Raw genomic sequence first — 18,580 nt, forward strand, 5'->3', positions numbered from 1 at the left:
CCGAGTCCAGATTCAATTTTCAGAAGAAGGGAAGGCGGCACTGGAAAAACAGAAAAAGGGCTGTTTCAAACCAAGACAAAGGAGGAAGGAGGGAAGGAAAAAAAAAACTGTGAATGTGAGGGTGAGAATTAAGTCAGGGGGGAGTCTGGAGTGAAATGCTGAATCATCTGAGTGTGTATCGGTAGAGGGAGAAGTAGGTCAGGGTGGTGGGGTACCGCGGACGGGGGTGTTGAAATCCTGAATTCAGAAGTACAAACGCTTTCATCAACCAGTTGCTTCCTCTCCTTTCTTTCCTTTCAGCTCCTTCTTCCTCCTTGCTCTTTGATGCCCTCCTCCCTTTGCTTCTCCTGTTCCCGTCTAAAAGTAACTTATTGTCCCTCCTCAACCACCACTGGCGCGCTGCGATTACAGACACAGGAGTTTCCACAGGTTTTAAATCCGTCTGTATGTGTCAGCGTCTTTTCATAATGTTCATTATGACAACAACAAAAAGGGTTGTCATTTGTGAAAATGACTCCTCTTTGTGTTTCTCAAAGTGAATTTAATGTGCTATTCTATGCAAATGAACGTCAGATGAATTCACACCTTTAAATAGTGCTGAGCTCATGATTGTGAGAGTCCCAACAGCAAATTAAATCACAGCCCACCACGTGCTTCTTTTATCATGAGAGTGTGTCGGATTGCGTTAAGTGAGAATAAAAGGGAGCTTTAAGCACATAAACACATTTTTAGCTGGAGGGATTACATCTCTTGGCTGGCTTGGGGAACGCCTTGGTATTCCCCTGGAAGAGCTAGAAGAGGTGGCCGGAGAGAGGCGGGTCTGGGCCTCTTTTGACACATGGATGGATGGATGGATGGATGGATGATTATAAGTAGGCCTGTGTTGAAAAAAATCGATTTCCCAATTCTAAATCGATTCTCATATTAATTCCTAAAAATCGATTCATATGTTTAAAGATCGATTTTTTGGGTTTTTTTTTTCTTCTTTTATTTATTTATGTATTTTTTTTTTCATCATTACATTACAACTTTTGGTTATTTTTTTGTTTATCCCCAAAAAAGGCATGTTTTGTTGGACACGAGAATAATTGGTGCCATGTTTTTGCCTTTAAATGTGTTTAAAGCTATGAAAACATTAAAGTGTTAGGTTATAATTGTATAAATTGTCTATATTTAATTACTTTATATACTTTCTTGGGGTTACATTTGCAAAAAATTCTAAAAACCAAATGCTCAAAAATTAAAAACCAAAATAGACCGAAAATGGAACAAATAAAAACCGAATGTGGGAAAAAATAAAACCGATTTCATCCGTCTCTGTTTGCTGCCCTGGATCTGTTTGGTAATTCTGACCAACACGATGCTTCTGAAAGCAGTTCTATCAGCATTCTGGGAGGTAATTGGTCCTTACAGCATCATTAGCTGCCAATACTTGCTGTTTAATCTCAATACAATACTAATATGTTGCAGAACTACAGTCATATAATTTATGCAACAGCTCAAAAAACAGTTTTAATAACACTAACCCAAATCAATATCGGAACCAAATCTTGATAATCGATTCTGAATCTTAAGAATCGGAATCAAATCGATTCTTGACATTTGAATCGATCCCCATCCCTAATTATAAGTGTTGTCTCATTTTTCTGATGTCCCATCCCCACCTAAAACCTATCAACTAAAACCATCCCAAGTCCCCTTGAGCTCTTGTCCTGGTCATACTCGTCATAGAGTTAAGAAAAAAATCCTCTTAATGTGTGGCATAAGCATGCCTGACTATTGTAACTATTACTGATGGACCTGGCGGTGACTAAGAGCAAAACTATGAAAGAACGAGGCTGACCAATCAAGAGGTTGAATAAGAGAACATTTTGGACAGTGGACACTGTCATAAAATCTGAATTAAACTCCATGCCTATAGGGGAACAATCTGAAATAAAACCTGTGAAAGTTCCCGTGTCCTTTTTAATGTTTCATTACACACATCAAACCAACAGGGTGGTATATTGTTAAATCGGCCCTGCAGAAAAAACGTAGCTGTCAAGATTCAAAACCAACTCATGATCTTTCCAGGTCAAGATACACAAAAAAAGAAAAAAAATGTCATAATAGGTTATCACACACATTCATCGTGCACACAAAACAGTAGCAATCAGTCAAGGGCTTGATTCCTGCTGCCTGCTGTAATGGATGGTGATGTCATCAGGACACCCTCCTGATGACATCACCATCTGTGTCAGAGTGCAGCGCCCCGTGTAACCAGTTGACTGAGCTGCGAAACGAAAGCGATTTTTAAAGAAGCGTTGAAAGAACCCACGGAGGAGCTCATGCCATGCTCTTTTTTACGTAAATACGAAATTTCATGTGTTATTGTGACACGTTCCCTCCTTTAGCGCATCATTAACATGTCTGGTCCCGACGGAGGCCTCTCTGATGGACGAGTGTGTCTCATTCCTGTGTGTGTGTGTGTGTGTGTGTGTGTGTGTGTGTGTGTGTATGTGTGTATGTGTGTGTGTGTGTGTGTGTGTGTGTGTGTGTGTGTGTGTGTGTGTGTGTGTGTGTGTGTGTGTGTGTGTGTGTGTGTTACACAGCGAGCACACAGCCTGTCAGTCTAAGACAGGATCACGACACAAACTCAGCTTACATTAAACCTCACAGACATCTTCAGCGGGCTGTAGTAGCAGGAGAGGAACAGACATGAGACTTTTGACGAGGGATAATTACATGCTTCACTTCTACTTCTGCAACTTTTCATGCACACAAAAGCCTATCCTTCTTTATAATGAAATATAGTCCCTTTGAAAGAAATTGCCACTTTCATCACAAACCTCCCTCAAGGGAGAGGGATACGTCTCATTCCGAGTTATTACACAGAGTTTAAGGAAACGAGACAGTGACAGATTAAAGACCTTTATCGGAGTATTTTCATGAACTGGTCCGATAGCTTGGGGGTGTGTTGCTCACTTGGGTTCAGCTGTGACAAATATTTGGCTGAAGACTAGAACTCTTCAGTTAAGAGTCCTTACCAGTTTTGTCGCATCTGTGACGTGCAAGCAGCATTTACATACCATATATTTGAAGTAAAAAGTAAATAGTTACAATAGTCAGGAAAGCTTATGCCACGTTAAGAGCATTTTCTTTCTTAACTTCGTGTCATTTTTTGTGAATTTCAAGATTGCACCCTCAGAAAATTGATAACGCAGCACGAGTGATACAAAACAAACAAAAGTGGTCATTGTATTATCAGCCAGTGTTAAGTATTTGCATGTGTCAACAGACTTTTAAGTTAATGATTCACTTTAACTTGCTCTTGGATTTGAGGTTTTACCAGGAAATCGCTTGCCACCCGTCTAAATCCCACAGGTAGCGGTGTTCATCAACGCTTTCTATATAACAGGTGACAGTTCTTTACTTGGTCTCTCCCTCGTCATCCTTAAGATTTTTTCTTTTGTTAGAAAAACAAAATACTAGCAGACAAGCTGCAAAGATAATGCAAGAGCAAATCAACATCCTGCTCCTGCCTTGAATTTCCACTACAGTTTAAAGTATTCAGTGGACAAACCGAGTGAATTCAGGTATACAGACCTTTACTGATTTCGTGTCAGTATTGCTGCTGTCTGAAAACTGAGAGCAAGTGAGAGCTGACTAATCTACCGTCTGCAGTCCAGCCCAAACACAAACTCTGGTGCCACAATTTATTTCAGTCCTGACATTATGGTTACGACAGAGTAAATTTCATTTCATTTCACTGCGTTCATACATTTTAATCAGTCAGCTGACGGGAGATTCATCCCAGACTTTCCTCATGCTCGTCAAAAGGTGGGAATTAGTGAGCTGTTGTAGTTACGCAACGTTGGGTCAAATATTCACCGACAGGTAAACTCTGACCTCTGACACCATCGTGCAGTCTGCAGCTGTCACGTTAACACAGCAGAAAGACGAGGAGGCCGACAGGTGAAACTGTGTTCAGGAGAAAAAAAGAAAAGATGGGAGCAAGCAGCTCATGTGTTTGTAAAAAAAAAAGATAAAACTACTACATAATCCACAAATAGCGAGTGAGAAGCAAAAGTATAGCCTCCAGTCTCACAAACAACTTCATTCTCGGGCTCATTTCCAAAGCCCGACTCCAGCTCGTCGTGTCTTCTTTAGAGTGTGTTAACAGCACAAAGATGACATCAGATATCAGTGTGCATTAACAGACGGCAAAGAAAGCGTGAAACTGCCCGTTTCAAACCAATCCAAACTAAGGTGTTAGATGGCTGTAGTTATTCTTAGCCCGTCTTGATGGGGTGTGACACAGCTGTGTCTGCACCACTCCAGCCGAGCTAAAAGCACAGATAAATCAAAGCTACCTTTTAAGGCAGAAACACAGAAGAACAGCATAATGCTGGGCTGTTCCAAGAGCTCAGGCTACTTCACTACTTTTTTCACGAGTCTGGTTTCTAAAACTGTGGCTCCAGGGCCCCAAAGTCAGGGCCGCTCTCCTGCTTCCGGTGAGTTAATTGGCTCCTAGGGTGACTGATTGAATTTCTGGCCCGCTTCAAAAGAAAAAACAATTTACACAGAAATACTCCAAAACAAATAGCAAGTATGCATGGGAAAAGAAAAAAAAAGGAAATGTAAGAGGAAGGGATGAAGGCTGGAGAGAGCAAGGGGAATAACTGCATTACCATATGGGTTTTTAGAGATAAGTTTAAATGCAGTCTGAGTTAAAGAAAACGAGCAAATTTAATATATACACACACACGAAATGCAGGCGAAATCATCTCTGCATCATAACTTAGAAGGAAAAGATGGTTCCAACTCCCATCAGTTTCTGTTTCTTTTTCATTTAAAGGCAAAGAACCAATCAAATCACTGTAAAATGACTCATTGGCTTAGTAGGTAAGGCTTTGCCAAGTTAATAGTGCAGGTGAAGCGTTGAACATCCTAACATTTCAGTGGTCACTCCAGCAAGCAAGTACAAGCTTAAAAAAATACAAAGTGTGGATATTACTTTCAAATGTTTTTAAAAAAATCTAAATAATGGATTCTACATTAACAGGTCAAATACATGATACATAAATCCAGAGCCATTAACTGTTATAACTTGCAACATGTAGTTTACAGACAGTCCAGAAAAAGAGGAAGTATTCCGGACCAAAGATAGCATTCTGATTAAGAAAAAAAACAGGCTCCTTGAGTTCAAACTCAATCATTAATGAGGACAGACAGTCAATAAATCTATACCTGGAGGTCTGAGTGAGTTATCCCTGGGTTTGTTTTCGGCCTGGCACATCTTACTGGGCTTCTCCTTCCCTGCAACCCCCCCATCATTCCCTCCCCAGTACAAAGCCATCGGGTTCAGGCAATTCTCGGGACTGCACGAAAGTCTGGTTTCAAGCTGCAAACCAAAACCACGTGGCTTCTCTGGCAGATTATTATGAAAATATAATGTTGGATGAGTTCTACTGCCAATGGTAGACACAATTACAGTCTCCTAAATGTACGAACATATCTGTTTAATGTCGATATTAAAGAAAGCTGGACTAAGATGCAAAAATTGCAATGAACAGGACTTGGGTCGCACGTGCTTTTCATGTATTCCTCGTCATTCTGCTCTACTAAATTGAGGAATTCTGAATGGGTTTAAATGTTTTATGTCGATGCCAGTATTCCTGACTGGAAGTGACAGGCACTGCAGCCTGCATGAAGCAGCAGAGTTTCCTACCACAGAGAAACCACTGTAAATTAAGTCATATGGTTAAAACTGCAGTCCTGAGGAAGAAGTCGGCCTTCGAGGAGTCACGTGGAGACTTTAGTCTAAGTTTGTGTTCAAATGAAGGGCTTATGTTTAAACAGAGGCATACTTTACCATTATGCTTACTGTATCTATTTTTAAAGGACTGCCAACCAAGGATTCTGTCAGCAGAGGAACATGCCATACAGTAGCAGCCTGTTTTACTCGCCAAGCAGCCTCAGGAGCATTATTGCTTTTTATTACTGGTATGTGAAACAACTCCAATTCACAGTTGCTTCCAGCTACAATTTCACATATATAGACACAAAGGTTCAATTATGTGTCTTTCAGTGGGAAATGGCCCGTCAGTCATGCATACACACCCACAAAACTCAAATTTCTCTACAATAGTCATTTAATCTTCTTCCATCCACAGTTTGATGACTCTTAGCAGGCTGTAAAAACAAGAATGTGAGATTAGTCAGAAAAGTCTTTCCCATGGCCGCTTTGTCAGTTATTCAGCCCATTTCTTCCTCCATTTAAAATGAGCTGGAAGAAGCTGGAAGAGCCAGGTCAGCACTTCTGCTTCCTGAAAACCATTTCACCATACACTTTATGAGCCGTTTCTTTTAAAAGTGTTGGCCAAGTACATTAAAACTTTACAGTGGAATCTGCAGCCATTTATTTGTTCCTGTGTGGGAGTGTGTTTACTTCAGATTCTTGTCTATCGACGCGTTCGGAGGATAATATCTGTCCTTCACGTTCCTTACAACTGTTGAGAACCAAAACGAGAAAATGCCACTCCCTCATTCAACCTGACAGAAACAATAAGCTAAAGATGGCAGAAAGAAAATTATATTAAATGAGAGCATCTAATTGCATCTAAAACGACAGATTTTTTTTCTCCCTTCTTCCAAAAATCTTTACTTCTCTTGGAGGATTTTTCTTCTCAAAAGGGATGGCATTTTGGCGGGATGGCGGCGATGATGATAATAACTACCATGGTTTTGTTTGTAGTACTACTACACTAATAATACTAATTATAATACTAGCAATAATGATACTAGGATTGTTAATATAGTTATTATTGGCCTTGTTTTTGCTGTAGATGTCTTTTCTGTCACTATTATCATTATTACTATGAATGTCTGTTTGTCCAATGTTAGGATAGCCATCCTTTTTTACAAAATGTCACCATTAGCACACACACACACACACACACACTACAGCAATCACCACACTACACACACTGCTCCCATCACTGTCTTGTCATCCTATCAGCCTTGTCCTTTCATGTTTCACATCTGTGATTTTAGTCCACTCTGTCAGAGTGTGGAATTCAAATGTTAAAAAAATATGTTAGATGAGACTGTCGAAGAGGGCTGGTGAACAACACACTTACACACACACACACACACATACTGTACACACACTGTCACACAGATTCACGCACCTTAAAAACATTAACTTCTGCTGCAAGATTAAAATGCATATATATGTCATGGATAAAGGATTTTACAAAATCACGACACTAACCACTAATATACAGTATATACAGACAGTTTGGGGAGGGGGGTTGAAAACTGAACAGCCATGAAATGAAGTGAAAAATAAACATATCCCAGAAGGCTCAATTTAAAAATCTATAAACCAGCCCACCACTTTGACAGATTCACAACTATTATCTTTTATTTTGAAGAATTGATTTAAGCACTGGAGTAGCGGCACTGTGCTATACAACCACATCGCATTTAATAAATCTACTCTGTTGTTTAAGATTCTCTCATTTACACTGAAGACTTAATTAAAACAGGGTGTCACTGCTGAATGTGCCATAATTATCTCTAATGAATCAAGCCATTATTGTTTTTTTCTACACAGCATTTCTTATAATGAAAATCTAATTTAAAAATATATACCATTTTACCCCTAAGTGTCTGCAGGTGTGTTAAAATACAGTTCTAAAGCAATTCCTTACGGGTATTTGTTTTCTGCATGTTGCAGAAAGTTGGGTTCAGAAAAGAAGAAAAAGCTAAAATAAAGATGTGCCGCTCCTCCGAGATGGAGGCAGATGTACGGAGCATCGTAAACCTCAGGATCCCCAGACTCAATCGTGACACATCACACACGCTTATCTGCGGCGAAGAGTGAGAAATAGGTGGGTGGACAGGATTTTTGCATCTCCCTTGATCTGTTTTGCTTATATATGACATATTCTTTGTAAGTTGGCTGTAGCAAATAACAGAGCATGACAGATGGAGAAGCCTCAGAGCAAAAAAGAAATAAATAAAAATGAAGGATCTGACGCATACACTGATGTCTGTTAAAACATGTCCAAAGATGAAAACAGGAGGTAACGCCAGCTTTAAATCACACCTATTTGGATTACAGAGGAAGGGTTTACAATTAAGGACACGTCAGTAAATCATTGTATTTAAAAAAGCGATCAGTCTGGTGAGTGAAAAGTTCAGGAGCAATACTCTTTATTTGAATATCCTTGTCACAGACAGGTCATCCTGCAAACCGTGGTCACCTGTGCAGTCATATCAGGGGACTATTTGAATAGTTTAATTTGATAACAGAAGCACAGATTGCTGCAGGCCTGACGGTGAAGCTCTGCAGGCTGGGATGGGGAATGGCAGCAAACCTTTGCTCCCCAATGATAAACTGAACAAGAAGAGCGCTGCGTTTCCCACTGATGTTGTTCTCGTCCCCATACGGCTCCGTGAACAGTGGATGCCCTCTTTTTAAACCTTTTCATGACACGACCTCATCTCCAGAGGAACAAAATCGCTGTAAAAGGACAGTAATATGCAACATGCTGTTGGTTAAACCAAAATGTAAACTTTTAGCTCTCCCTCAGCCTTTATCTCCCGGTAACTCCAAAACCTTCTGAAGGCCACTTGGCTTCATAGCTTCCTCATCAGCACCAGCTCCCCCCAACTGGGGGAATTAAAACCTCTCAAAGCAGCTACAACCTGAGTTGGATTAAGTTTACAACCATTTTCTTGCTTCTTTTCGCTTCTCATCTCCATATTTCTGAAATTTTCCCCTCTTAGTGGAGTGAGATCAAAATAACTGTTTTGACTGCCTATTAGCCAAGCTCTATGTTTACATTACATTTAGCAACGCTTTTATCCAATCCGACTTATAACGGAGGAAAACAATCAGGCCACAGCAACATGGTGGATCACAAAGTAGATGCAGATAAGACAGTATTTCAAAAAGTGCAGCTAAGTGCCATGAAGAAGACATTCAAGTGCTGGGGGACGTAAAGGAGAAGCACAGTTCATGACAGAAGGTGTTCTAGGACTAGGGCTGGGCGATATATCAAGATTTTATTATATATAGATATATTTTCAAACGCGATATGGTACGAGACAATATCGTTTATATCGATATAATAAAAAAAATTATGATTTTGATATAGCTTATTTTGTGACAAATTGACTTGAATGTTTTATTTGAGATTTGCACAAACGTTTTGTTATTTGCACAACTGTCAACCTCAGTGGAAAAGTCTGCCTGTTACTGTCTACATTGTATTAATTGCACAGTGTATTTTAATTTAATTGTTATGCAGGAAAGGGATATTTGTTTTATTTTGTTCAAGAAGCATTTTTATATATGCAGGCAGTTTATTTTTATTTCATTTGTTTTATACATCTTGATCTTGTGCAGACCTCTGTTAATAAAGGTACCCGTGTGACATTTGGCACGAGGCTTTGTATTAAAACTGACAGTTTTAATAAGGGGTGGCCTCAGAAAAAAATTAAGCTAACAGAGATGCTATGCTATAATGCTTTGGGGGAAACCCCAATTATGGCAGAGAAAAAATATCGATATATATTGAGTATCGCCATTTAGCTACAAAATATCGAGATATGACTTTTGGTCCATATCGCCCAGCCCTATCTAGGAGGACAGTTTTCAACACCTTCTGGTACGTAGAGAGCGGTGACTTGCTCCACTACTGAGGAACGATGTGGGAGATCAGTCTGGACTGAGATGTTTAACGTTTTATTTACAACCTATCAAGTATTTTCTTTTGTGAAGACTGAACAATGACTTTCAGTCATTTGGGTCATGGAAACTCTGAAAGTATCACAATGTCCACACAATCAAAAATAAAAAAAGAGAGTCCAGTTGCCTTGATTCAAGCCTTTTAGAGTTATAATCTCTGCCAAAAAGAAATGAAAAACACACACACACACAGATGTATAAATAAAAATAATTTGACAAGCAATAAAGTTTTTTGAGCTGTTCTCTGAGCTTGCTCATGTTTCGATTAAATAGACTTGTTGGCAGGCTCGCACGGTGCTGGACGGTGGGTGTGTCTGAGGCTTTGCATTATCCCTTGCTGACGCCTTTGTCGTGCAATTAAAGCGAGTGGGTATCCAGAAAAGCTGGGTGTTTGGCACGCTAGACACAGTCCTCTTTCAACAATGGATATCAGTTCCGCCATGAAGCAAACACGAGGAAGCAGGATTCAGCTTTTACGCTCCACAGATCTGGAGGAAACTTCCAGAAAACTGCAGGAACGTTGAACCCCTCAGTTCCTTTCAATCATTTGTTTACAGCTGACTTTTACACTGTACCTCTAGCTTAAGTCTAACTTGTCTTTATTATGCCTTCGCACTGTAACCCTCCCTCTTTTTACTTTTCATGTTTTAATGATGTAAAGCACTATAAATTGCCTGGTTGCTGAGTTGTTTTACAAATAAACTTGCCTTATAAAGGCAGCGGCGGTTATCAATGCCCTGCATAGGAGACGTGATAGCTTATCGATTCCATGTGTATTTTAAGCCCTAAATGCTTGGCATGGATGCAACGGAAGAATGAAAGCTTCCAGGTTCTAAAAAAAAAAAAAAAAAAAAAGAAAGCATCATCTGACTTGTGTAACTGCGGCTCTAACAGCCTTTTAAAAAGCACTGTTAACCCACACCGTGAGCTTTGAGCTGTGTCCCAACGCCACACTTCTCCACTCATTAACTATCACATATACAGTTTTTTTATTACGAGGCAACCAGTGATTATGACACCGAGAGTCATGTGCACACCCGACCAATTCAGACCCATTACAGAATCTCTTCCTAAGATGTTGTAAACACCACATGTCAGGCAGGTGAAGGGGCCTACAGACTCTCTTCAGAAGCCCTGAAGACGCCATACGCACAACTCTCACTTTAAAGGAAGGAAAAATGACACTTCAGACATCCCCCGTGACAATTTTACATAATCACGTTCAGCGACTCGGTCGAATGTGTCATCTATAAAATGCAACAAATCACCTTGTAAATTTCAGCAGCACATGCCTTTAATGGACCTGAATACTCAAGAGTACAAGTTGATTCATTAACACACACATGAATTTACAAGTTCAAATAGAACGTCCAACTGTAAATCTGGTGTAATATGAAGAAAGAAGAGCCCGCGAACACAAATCAGTGTTGGTGTTCAACAGCCGGGCAACTGTTCCTCTCATTAACACGGCAGAACAGTTTTAGATTCTTACACTAGTTGATTTCTCAATCAACAAATCCTATCCAGTTTTATGGTTACTGTGCTCTTGTAATCGTTTTTCTTGGGTTTAAAGTTTAGCTGTTCCTGTGGGGTTATCCCATTCACAGAAAGAAAGGTTTTTTTAAATCATCCCTGACACCTCGCCAAAGAGAAAACTGACCAGGGAAGCTGCCATGAGGTCTCCTGTAACGTCAAAAGGAGCAGCAGGACTTTTTGGTGTTTCTGCTGATATTTCATTTAACTACAAGTTAAAAAAAAATTTAAAAAAATGCAACAACACCTGAAATAACTGGAGCATCTGTCAGAAGCAATGAAGATTTAAAAGAGCATATGCTGCTCTCACTCACACACATAAAAAAAAGAAAAAAAGAAATCAATACCTCAAACAAAAACTACACATCTGAAAAAGCTTCTTGGATCCAGCTGGATTTTGAGTCTCATCGACTCATGTGCTTGCTCTGTCAAGCTGCATTTACTTAGTTTGCGATAATGGATCGGCGCGCCGGGCGACATCACATTGTATTTTGCCGTTGTAAACATATCGAGCTGCTGGAGCCTCCAGTGGTTTCAGATCCGTAGGTCTTAAAAGAGATGGGACTCTACTGTAGCTGCATAACAGCAGGAACTCTTACAGGTGCAATCAATATCATGAGTGAAGCAGCGTGTGTTCAGATACAATGTACGCCATTTATTTCCTTTATTTAACCAGGTAGTTCACTGACAACCCCCCCCCCCCCCCCCCACCGAGACCTGGGCAGGATAGCAACCTCACGTTTCAGGATACCAGGCAGAAATGTACAAATCACCAAACATATAACATACAAAGGTTCTTATCAGCTCAATATCACCGGAAATGACAAAAGGCCTTTCAAGAATAGTAGCCGCTGAAATTCATTAAACTTTTCCTCTATATAATACAGATTCCAGTCTGTTTGAAAGTATGTGTTTGAGAGAGCTGGCAACAGTGATATCTCTGACTCAGGACTCACAACAGACGGCGAACGCTCCTATTCTGAGGAACAGACGCCTGCCTCCACCTTGCCCTGCATACCACCAGCTAAAATCACAGAAATATAGTCTCTACCCACAATGCACCATCACCTTCACCCCACATATGCTGTTGTTTGAAGAAGAACAAAAAAAGAAGAAAAAAGATTCAGGTTTTTTTTTTGAAAACGTATGCTTGAAAGAAAAAGTCAAAGAAAGAGAACGTATGCGATGACAGATGTATTGATAAAGCCGGGGTTTGACGTGCAGCTACAGGTAGAGGCTGAACACCAAGAGCTGCAGATAACACGCACCCTCACGAAGTCCTCAACCAGCCAGAATCCCTACTGAGCTGATTCATGTCTGCTTTTTCTCCCTTTCTTCAGCTTTGTAGATGACGAAGAACTGGCAGAGCTTAAGCTGCCGTCAAGAGGAACCTGATCCAGAAACACAGTCAGAAAATACCTGCAGTTCAAGGTTGTGCTGCAGCGCCGGATGAGAGCAAACCCTAACAACAGCGCTCATTAACATATGCTCGGATGACTCCGGCGAGACTACTTACAGCATGAGTTTGTGATTTCGTCGCACACACAGACTTTGTTTTGACTCCTTTTCGTGTCACTGGAAATCTGGTTTGTACTTCTGAGAATACATCTGGGTCCTGACGCAAATGTATGTCACCTCTTCTTACCAAATCAATTTGTTCAGCTGTGATGTGTCATCAAAGACATGATGCAGTTCTTGATGAAGCACATGATATCTATTTTGTTTTCTTGCAGTTTGGTTGCCACCCTCTTCTATCTGCCATTCAGTTTCGATGGGAACGTGCACTCAACAGTGAAAACATGGCTCTTGACAAAGAAAAAAAAAAAAGAAACCTCTTAGGTTTGTCCAAAGAGGAATATTTTAATAGGTCATCCGAGTGAGGCACCTGGCTCATTTGTCCGAGTCCAGCTGCTGGTTGTCTCCTAAAGCTTCCTGCAATTTCACATAAGGAGGAGTGATTGTGGGAGAAGAAAATGGGGAAAGGAAATAAATAAATTAAAAAAATTTTAAAAAAAGAAATCACTTTCTTTCTGTAAGCTAGATACAATGCAAGGCTACTAAAAGATTACATATGAATGAAAAAATGCATCTAATTTTTCTCCCTCCTGCTCTTTAAAAAGTACCTTGCCAAACAGTTATAAACTCATGTGCTCTCATTTTACTCTGTAACCCAATGTAATCAAGCGAAAAGCTCCAGGAAAGAAAAAAACTGCACTCAGTCTCTGAGCATGAAAATGACAAATGTGTGCAAAAGGCTGCTCTTGAATCTTGAAGACATATTAAATTTGAGTTTAAGTATTTTTATGCGTTGCCACAAAGAAAAGAAATCATTTGTCAGAAACTCACACCCTTTATATTTGCGGTGAACACTGTGATAGACAGGCACTACTGCATTCAAATGTAGTCAAAACTCCAGTTTGCATACAACCCACATGAAGAGATACGTCTCCCCACATAGGGGACTTTTCAGCAGATGGGAACCGGAGCGCTGTTTGGCGAGCACTTTGATCTGAGGAGTCGGAGTATCATCCCACTGTGACTGAGCTGAAGAAGCCAGCTGAATCTCACAGAGACAAACTCCTCACACCAGCCATCAGCGCGCCCAATCCACCTCGCTGTGCTCGGGAACAGCGATGACAACAACAGCATGCAGCTCTGCGCCGAGTATGACCAGCAATATAAGATGATGGCCGAGGAGTGGGCCGCGTATAAACGACTAAAGAGTATAAAGAGTACATCCACTGCTAATGAACAAGCTGCTAAAAACTTAATTAGACATAAACAGTTTAAAGAAACATTCAGGCGTTAAAACAACCCAAGGTCTATTTGTAGACAGTAAGATCAAACATTTGTTCCAGAGACCAAAACAACGGGAAATTAAGGAGTTTTGAGATAATAGGGAATATGTGTTTGAAGCCAGTTGGTCAATTATGTCTCTAAGACTCAAAAATGTAATTGCACTTTAGTGATTGAGTTGCTACGCTCCCGACAGACAAACCATGGTTATTTTAACTGTGTACATATACAGGAATTGTATGAGAATAATGTTTGTAAAGGCATCCGTGTCCAGTTGCTTCTATCTTATTGCAAGTCTGATCAAGTCGGGTACAAATTTCACAGAAACTACTCAATAGACTGCAAATTGAGAAGCGTTAATTTCCTGTTTCTAACACCCTATTTTTTTCATAAATCCAGGTCTATGCAACCAGATGCTATGAACTCTCTTCCTTTTGCATCTGTTGACTGTAGTTTGTGACATCGGTAGTTGACTTGTTCGGATCTTTGGCAAGTTGCCAGCAACCAGACACCAACGATGGTACAAATGGTACTTTTTATGTACTTTTTGTACACAGTCACAATCGAAATAACCTTGATCTGCATCTGGAGACCCTGTAGACATCATCATTTAGGCAGAATTACATTGTTGAGTCTTGGCAGAGCCTTAAAATAGCATTTTATTTTAAGTTAGCTCGTTGTACCTATGTCTGCAGATACACAAGGAGGTGAGGACAGAAATGTGGTGCAGCACTTTGCTGCAAACACATATACTGTTCCAACTCAAATCTTCTTAATTTAACCTCATTTTGGTCCCTAACAAAAGTTTGCACTTTTTACCGTCTGACAATAGACTAAAGGGTTGTTTTAACTCGAGAATAATCTGTTAAGAAACACAATAACCATGTCCAGCTCCACTGATGTGAAACGTCGCTGTGCATTCTGGGTCATCAGTCAACACTTTGCTCTCAAGAAGATTTAACTTCAATCTATTAATTAACAGATTTTCATGCATGATACAAAAACGTAACACAATATTCTTATAAACATATATATTCTTATAATATAACCATCTCCAAATGCTGACAGAGTTTTAGGTTAAATCAGTTTCATAAGCCCCAGAGTTCCACCCATCTGTTGAGCATTTTTAAAAGCTTTCGAGAGAAATTCATAAATCTAGAAATTTAAAGTTCCCCTCATGACACCGGAGAAAATACCGTTTCTCCCAGAAACAGCAAGTGAACATGACTGAAAACAACACTTCACCTGGGAAACAGAGCTGTTGTTTAAACAGATTAACTGTCCCTCTGTGTACCAACACTTGGCAGCTGCACCCCATCATCCATATTAATGCCAATCACAGGCAAACCCCAGAGAAAGTCGCTTATCTTTGTGTTTCACTATGACCCTGTTAAGAAGCTCAAATAAATACACAAGACACGCACACACACACACACAAGTGGGACTATCAGCCTAATGGAAAAGCAAAAGGCCTGCTTTGGTTGACTGCAGTAAAGCAAACACAGAGGGGAAGATAGGGCAAGACGAGAGACAGGTGGAACACACACAGCTGTTCACACACACATCTAGAGGGGCAACAGACAGCAGTGTATGGTGCACTAAACCACCCACACTCTGGACTTCACTCATACACACAGCAGGATGTGCAGGCCTGCATCAGCTCTGGAAGACACACCCACACCAGAAACAAGCATAAGTACAAAAGCTGCCATGTCTTATTGTCTCACCTGGAGGGTTTCTAACGTGCATGTCTCACATAACCAGTACTCGAGTTGTAAAAAAAAAAAATCAGGGGGGGATGGTGGATTTTATCATACGGGGACAGATAATTTGTGCTGATTACAAATAATATAATATATTACAAATAATAGCACTGACCAAAACACCTGCAGAAATACTGCAGGAATGACATAGCAGCAGTTAAATGCAGCCTTCTGTAAGCTTTAAATATCCACTGGGCTTACATCTAATACATCAAAACAACAATAAAAAACAGTTTTCTGAACTTATCAATATGACTCTGTCCTTCACAGGATAAGTAAAATGGATCACTGCAAAAACTCAAAATCTTAACAAGAATATTTGTCTTATTTCTAGTTAAAATGTCTCATTTTAGTAAAAAAAAAAACCTCATTACACTTAAAGCAAGACTCATCACTAGAAAAAACAAAAAATGTCACCTGTTTCAAGTAGATTTTCACTTGAAATAAGTAGAAAAATCTGCCAGGGGAACAAGATTTTTTTGCTTGTAATAAGAAGATAAATCTTGTCCCACTGGCAGATTTTTCTACTTATTTCAAGTGAAGATTTACTTGAAACAGGTGAAAATTGTCAAATAAGTTATTTTTCTGGTGTTATTTTTCTGGTGATGACTCTAAATGTTGAAATAGCAGTAAAACCACATTCATTGATGAAATGACATAAGGGATGGAAAGGGGGGATGGCCGTTTTACAGGGGGGATGATTTGGACCGTTTTTATTTCAGGGGGGATGCCATCCCCCCTCATCCCCCCTCATCCCCCTTCAACTCCAGTACTGCACATAACATAGGACATGTGTGCAGACATGGTGTGTTGTGCAGTTGTGGAGTCCAAGCCACCTCATACAATGGTGTCAGTGAGAAGTGCACCAACAAAGAGCCATCAGATGGTAAACGATAAGCATGTGAAATAATCCTCTAAAGAAACCGATGGACAGGAACAGGAACTGGCTAACAACGAACCCAGTCCAATCCAGCAGTCCGGAAATTCATGAAGGTCACGGTTGTGGTTTGTGATGCTGTTGATTCCTATTGTCTAGAGCGTTTGTAATTAGGTTGCAAATACGAGTTATCGTCATTATTGATTAATCTGCCATGTCATTGAAGTAATCTATAAAAAGGCTAAAACAGTGAAACAGCCACAGTTTCCAAGGTAATGCCATCATGTGTCTTGTTTCGTCCAACAATGAGTCCAGAGATCCACAGACTTTCAATTTACCATCGTCATTTAGTTGGAAAGAAAAATAAATTCCCACATTTGTTCATCCTCAGGGGAGGACCACCACTTACTGTGGTTTCACGGGAATCAATGTGATTGTCGCTGCATGATTTGATGAGGCTATCGACAGCAATCCAGATGATTGATGGGACCAAGAAATGAAAGAGACAATTTCATGTCACTAAGGTTTGCAATGAGAAACTGAGATTTGCAATGACACTAGCTCAGGTTTGTTCACACAAATAGGCGTAGACAAAACATGAGAAATGTCTCCACGGAAAGGGGAAATCTGTGCATCTCACAGCAGAAGAAATGAACAAAAAGGATGGTCACTCTGACATATATGTTAGTTTGTGCACACTTCATGATCTTTGCTTAAGGCCAATTTATGGTTCCGCGTTACACCAACGCAGAACCTACGTAAGGAACGCGGCGACGCGTATACATGCCGTACCCTACGGCGTAGGCTCTGCGTCGATTTAACGCGGAACCATAAATCAGGCTTTACTCTGGCAGCAGTAGCTTGTGCTGACGTGCTCTATAGACATCCCCCCCAAACCCAACACACACACACACACACACACACACACACACACACACACACACACACACACACACACACACACACACACACTCCCACCCCCAACCCCCGGACAGCCAGGCCAGCAGCCTCGTATCAATAAACATGCAAGCACTGCATCTGTAACGTGGCCGCGCATTAACCGGCACGGCCACCGTAAAAGAGCCGCCCAGTGCCCGCACTCCGCCCCCCCCCCGCCGCCGCCGGTAGGAGCAGGGGGGTCTGAACACGCCGACCCGCAGACCAGCCGCCCCGCAGCCCCGCAACATCTCCCGCAAATCAAAGCCTGCACGGATGGCAAGCAATGTCCCTTTATCTGCACAGCATCCCACAAATGGTATAATATATACAATAATAATTAAAAAAGAACAAACTAACGCAACAGAGAGGAGGAAAAGAGGCATTTGTGGGAAATAAAACCCCTGCTTTGTGCTGGCTGGGGGAAAAAAAGAAAAAAAAAAGGCAGTCGAGGGACGGAGCTCCTACCTTTCGATTCAGCGCTGTCCCCGAGTAGAAGTAGTAGGCTATCCCCAGCACCCACAGCACCGCAAAGCACAGCAGGATCCTCGATTTCCTCCGCATGGCTGCGAGGTTGTGTGGTGTTCGCTCGGTTTGGTCTCCGCCCGCCCGCGCTGGCTGCTGCTGCTCCGCGCTGGCTCCGCCGGCGCTGCGCTCCGCTCTGTGTCCGTGCGTGGCGCTTCGCCGTGCGGCGTCGGCAGGCTCCGTCAGTCGGCGAGGGGGAGCGGAGGCAGCAGGAAGCAGCGAGCAGACATCAGCGGGGTTAGAGGGCAAAGGCTCACCGCCTCTAATCCAATCAGACGCCGGCTCCGGCGGTCCCGGAGGAGGGAGCGGGGCTGGGGCCGTGCGGGGCCGTGCGGGGCCGCGCTGGAGGCGGCTGCTCTGATGGAGGAGGAGGCTGGTCCTCCGGGAGATTATCACAAATGTTCAGGA

The 18,580-nt window shown here is 41.3% G+C and overlaps 1 protein-coding gene across 1 annotated transcript in view; it reads right to left on the bottom strand.

Moving 5' to 3' along the window:
• The window catches only part of galnt2 (UDP-N-acetyl-alpha-D-galactosamine:polypeptide N-acetylgalactosaminyltransferase 2), a 61,802-nt gene extending 43,442 nt beyond the window's left edge, over positions 1-18,360 (bottom strand). Inside the window, exon 1 of the mRNA XM_061745411.1 lies at positions 18,116-18,360. Within this exon, the coding sequence (XP_061601395.1) occupies positions 18,116-18,211 (96 nt within the window). The 5' untranslated portion in view covers positions 18,212-18,360. The remainder of the gene's footprint in view (positions 1-18,115) is intronic.
• Positions 18,361-18,580: the final 220 nt, after the last annotated feature.

Source organism: Cololabis saira, chromosome 2 (genome assembly GCF_033807715.1).
Source record: "Cololabis saira isolate AMF1-May2022 chromosome 2, fColSai1.1, whole genome shotgun sequence".
Lineage (NCBI taxonomy): Eukaryota > Metazoa > Chordata > Actinopteri > Beloniformes > Belonidae > Cololabis > Cololabis saira.